Genomic DNA, 4,978 nt, shown 5'->3' on the forward strand with positions numbered 1-4,978 from the left:
CGTTTAAAAATACCCCTGGCGTCACATTGTTAACGGAAGTATGTTTTGAATCTTGAATTACATTGAATTAATGAATTAAATCTGGTAGTTCTTCTGCGATGAAGCTCACAGCAAATATTGTACTCACTGTTTTTTAAAATTAAAAGAGAATGCTGCTTCAGTTCTGTAACGCATGTTAATATAGTGCCCAAATTTCAATTATGGAAACCTAGGAAAATAACAAGACTCTTTATAGCAGTTTCGTAAGAAACTGCTTCAAAATGCAATAATTAATCTCTGGACATCTCTCAGAAGTTTAGCTAAAACTGAAGTGTTCGTTTTCGTATGACCTTTGTTTTTTTTTTCACGTTTGCTTATTGCAAAGACTCTGGGAAGTGGACCTGCAAGACCCAGCGGAGAACCCCCTTATTACGTCTCATCTGGGTTGGGAAGCGACGCTTGCGATTGGCCAGCGCCGCCACTGGCACTGGGAGTCCACCCCCGGGGGCCTGACGCTACGCTCGCTGATTGGCGGAGCGCACGTGCCTGCCATTCACGTGCTTCCGGTTGCTGGAAAAAGTGTCTGAGAGAGGCTGCGATTTAGGAGTTTGCAAAAGCTCGCCCTGTCAGAGAATCGCCACGGACTCCAAACAAAGATCAGTGCAGTGCCAGCTTTGCATGGCACAGTAAGGATGAAAAGTGGAGGTGAAAGCACTGAAACACCCACCATGCCAAGTACATAGTGCAGCTGTCCGTCAAAAGCGAGGGGGGGAGAAGACTGCCAAAAGACATCGAAGAAGGTGTTTGGCTTTCACCGTTTTGGATACGTCGCCGATCAAGTGGGGCAAGGATCAAGCCGGTGCAATTGACAGCTCGCAATATGGAAGAGCAAAAGGATCAAAACATTCATGTGGAGAGTAGGGAATCGAGCGAGGCGGACCGCGTTTCGCTCTCTCCGCCCTTCCAGTCGCCTCAAATACAGCCCCATCCAGCGGTGCAGCAGCCGCACAGAAACACTAACTTTTTTATTGATAATATCTTGAGGCCGGACTTTGGGTGTAAGAAGGAGCGAGACCGGGCGCAGACGTCCGGCAGGGAAAACGTCAATCCCCTCACCAGGCCGTCAAATACATCGAGTCTAAGTGCGGATTCAGATTGTAGTGACAGTTCCTCGCAGCCGTCCAAGCAGTCCCAACCAAAGCAAAACGAAGGCGATGGAACTAATTCGACAAAGTATGCAGAAAACACTGGCTCAGCGCTTATGCTTATGGGGGCTAATGCAGAACCTTTATCCAACACGGAGGGAGTCAAAACGGCAACATCTGCGACTCTAATGTGGCCTGCCTGGGTTTATTGTACAAGATATTCAGACAGACCGTCTTCTGGTAAGAAATTATAATGCCTGTAATGCAAGCAAGAAACAGTACAATCGGTCAACAAAAAACAACTTTTTTTTTTGTAAATCTACTGCAGGCAAATGGCTGTTTTTTTAAATCTATGAATTCCGAAAGTAATGAGCGTAGTTTTTAACCTTATAGGGTATTTATCCCATGCTTTTTTTTTGTCTCTGAACCAAACGGCGCAATTAAAGAATGGCTTGTAACAATCCTAAAATAGAGAGGATTGTATCAGAGGTTAAACTTTTGGGTATTTCAGATCAATAATGTTTAAGTTATGTGACCTAAACAATTTTCAAACAGAACGGTGACACGAAGCACGACTTGAAGTTTTGGGCCTTGGCGTTGGTTGGTCTTTGCAGGCCGGGGAAATGAAACTATATCGTACAACATTCGCTGCAGTTTTAGCCCGTTCTTGACGATAAAATTAAAATAATCGAAATTTAGAGAATTGTGACATTTTTTTCTCAAAACCGGTGCTTACTGCTTCAGCGCATAGATGCTCGAAAAGATTGCTCGCCGATGTAGGTAGAATTAATTCAGTTCAGAGCCTACTCTGGCTAATAAAACTATAATTTGGTAATCATTTTAATTATGATCAACGGCCCACTCTAGATATATTTTTATTCTGTCAGTTCCCGGTTTATTTGCTAGCCGCGACAGTTATTTGATTATTATTTTGATGGTGTTGGGACCCAGTAAAGAAAAGGTAAATTCGACCTTGTTGAAATTTAATGATTTAAACTCTTCTTTAACGATTATTAATTCTTATTCATGAATATATGCTCACATTTGTCCGCTCGAAGTATAAGTAAATACTGATTTTACTGAAAATAGCAGATTGACGAATTTCTTATGGTCAGAGTAAAATCAAAAGCAGCAAAGAATCTTATCAGGGTATAAATAGCGTAATCGAGACAGACTGTTCCTCAGAAAGTCCGGAGTCGGAAAGCATCGACTAAGGAAAGATACTGGTGTCTGCTTTCGTGTGTACGTTTACTAAAGGTTTAACCGGGTGATTTATGCATTGGCCCCTGTGTGCGGCGGCCTGGCGGGATGGTTACGCTGGCGATTTGCAGGAGGCGAAGAGAAATGCCCTGTCACGGAAAGCGATCCCTGCAAACTTCTGCCTCCATGTATTGTGACTTTCAGCTAATCATGGCGCCGAGCTCCACAAACCAAGAAAAGCCAGCTTGATTGACTAGTTGATTGATTGATTGAGCTGTCAGGCTAAACATTTGGCAAAACGTCACTTTTTAGCTTTTCAGTCAAGGAGTAAAATGATTTTATTAACATTTACCAGCGCTGTTTAGGCTCGTTGTTCGACGGGTGCGATAATTGTGAGAAATATAAAAGGTGATTTTACAGTCGTCTTAAATATTGACAGGGGGTTTTAACTGTAATCACACCAAGAAAACGCAAGACTGCTCCCAGAGTGTTTTATGTGCTGTGTTTTTTTTAACATTATCCTCTGCACACACATTGCTGGTCAGTATAATCTTACATCAATGGTTGTAGGAGATGTTGTGGCAGGAACTTTGCTGTTAATCGGCAATGTTATCTAATTTGCTATATCTGGATGGTATGAAGGCAACCATTCCAGTTGAAACAACAGATTGCCCCGTCTCTGAAGGCGCTGTAATATTTTCTGTAAAATTCATACAAAAGTAGTGTATTTTGTTACATGTGACTTTGGTTCTTTTTTGAATTTTGGTAAACTTCAGTACACAGGTAATAGTGAAAATTTACAGGATCTGTTCATTTTATTTATAACATAGCTTATTTTGAGAGGGTAACAGACTGTGTACAACACACCTAGAATGTGAATTGTAAAGAACAGTAGCAGCAGCCTAGAAGTTGAACTCCCTCTCGTTCTTAATCAAGTCTATCGTAACCCACAAATTATACTTATTGTTCTTTAAAAGGCGGCGCAACTTACTCTTGTTCATTAACAGAGCTATCTGCTCGCTATTGTCCACAGGCAGACAAGTACACCTCCACCAGCATTTGAAAACAACCGAGTTAAAAGAAAATGCCTAATTTCTGCTCAAGGATGAAAAAGAATTGGGGGTGGGGAGTTCCGTCCATGGGCAATGATTCGGATTTTCATTTATTTTACCTTTACGGAAAAGTCATGTGTGCCTTTTCACTATCTCCTAAAGAAACGCTGCCATGCTATCTTCTTCTTTGCACGCAGTTGTACATCTAGTAACCATTGGTTAGCCAATGAGACTAAAAGTGCAAACCTTTATAAGGTTAATAAATTTGTATATATCGAATGCCTTAAACAAAAATAAATGCACCCTGCAATTCCTGCAGGACAAAGGATCAAACGTTGCTACACAAGATTCCGTACACGATTAAACATTAAATCAAATACTGATTCCCCGTGGCAGCATTGTTTTGTGGTGGGATCTGTACTTTGCGCCATTTTGTTAATTTTAAGACCATAAATATGGCCGCCTATTTAAAGGGCGGCCGTACACATTGATTTGTATGTTTAGCGGTATAGGTCTCTGAAAGGTTTGTAGGAATAGAGTTGAGAGGAAGAGTTTGAAAGCGTGACCATGTGTGTGTTTTTATTTACTGTCTCCACAGGTCCCCGAACTCGAAAACTGAAGAAGAAGAAGAGTGAGAAAGAAGACAAGCGGCCACGGACGGCGTTCACAGCCGAGCAGCTGCAGAGACTCAAAGCAGAATTCCAAACCAATCGTTACATCACCGAGCAGAGGCGGCAAACGTTAGCACAAGAACTCAATCTGAACGAATCCCAGATCAAAATCTGGTTCCAGAACAAGAGGGCAAAGATCAAGAAAGCCAGCGGCCTGAAGAACGGCTTGGCTCTCCATCTAATGGCCCAGGGACTTTATAATCATTCCACCACAACAATTCAAGACGAGAAAGAGGACAGTGACTGATATTCCGTTTTATTCTGTTGAAATAAAGGACTGTGACAGGTGCTATTTAAATTGGATCTGCGTGTATCTATATGGACTGAATTATAATACAAGCATTTTAAAATTATATATAACCAAACACATTATGACGTTGTATATATTTAATTTCAGGTAAGGAGATGCCGAGAGATCCCTGCTTGACCGAGATTTTATCATTTCCGTTCTCAATGTTGTCGCTAATCGTTTTAGTCAATGTCAGGTCTAGAGATTTTATGTGAACCCGGTCTTTTCTGAACTTGTTCAGAAACATAAACAGACTACGTAATGAATCGCCGCTACATGCCAAAGATTTTACTATGTTGAGAAATGATGTAGCTTCAAATAAAGTGTAGACTGTGCCCCGTGCGCATTCTGACAAATAGTTTGGTATCGTACTCTCTTCATTCTCTGTCAGCTCTGTATTTGACCTAGAGGGCCCGCAAACGTGCGTCAAGGAAAGTGAAAGGTAGTAGTGATAACTAATGATAGTAATAATAATTAAATACATCAATTATAATTCTTGGCTCATGTGACGTTTTAAATAGGAGGGAATTCTACCCTGTAAAATGCAATGGATCTAACATCTTAAATATCTATTTCTCTAGAAGTGCGAATCTTATAGGAACATTGCATCACCTTTGATTCCTAATAGTCAGCTCGCTTCCT

General features: G+C 41.2%; 1 protein-coding gene across 2 annotated transcripts; it reads left to right on the forward strand.

Annotated features, from left to right (window-relative positions):
• Nucleotides 1–602: 602 nt before the first annotated feature.
• On the forward strand, nucleotides 603–4,612 carry en1a (engrailed homeobox 1a). Of its 2 annotated transcripts, XM_063050157.1 has the most exons (3): nucleotides 603–1,364; nucleotides 3,975–4,333; nucleotides 4,445–4,612. In XM_063050157.1, exons 1-2 carry the CDS (start codon nucleotides 860–862, stop codon nucleotides 4,292–4,294), a joined length of 825 nt encoding a protein of 274 aa, XP_062906227.1. In that variant the 5' UTR covers nucleotides 603–859; the 3' UTR covers nucleotides 4,295–4,333; nucleotides 4,445–4,612. The 2 variants fall into 2 exon arrangements, with proteins under 2 accessions (XP_062906227.1, XP_062906226.1); XM_063050156.1 differs by having other exon boundaries at nucleotides 3,975–4,612.
• Nucleotides 4,613–4,978: the final 366 nt, after the last annotated feature.

This window comes from Mobula hypostoma, chromosome 6 (genome assembly GCF_963921235.1).
Source record: "Mobula hypostoma chromosome 6, sMobHyp1.1, whole genome shotgun sequence".
NCBI classification, from domain to species: Eukaryota; Metazoa; Chordata; class Chondrichthyes; order Myliobatiformes; family Myliobatidae; genus Mobula; species Mobula hypostoma.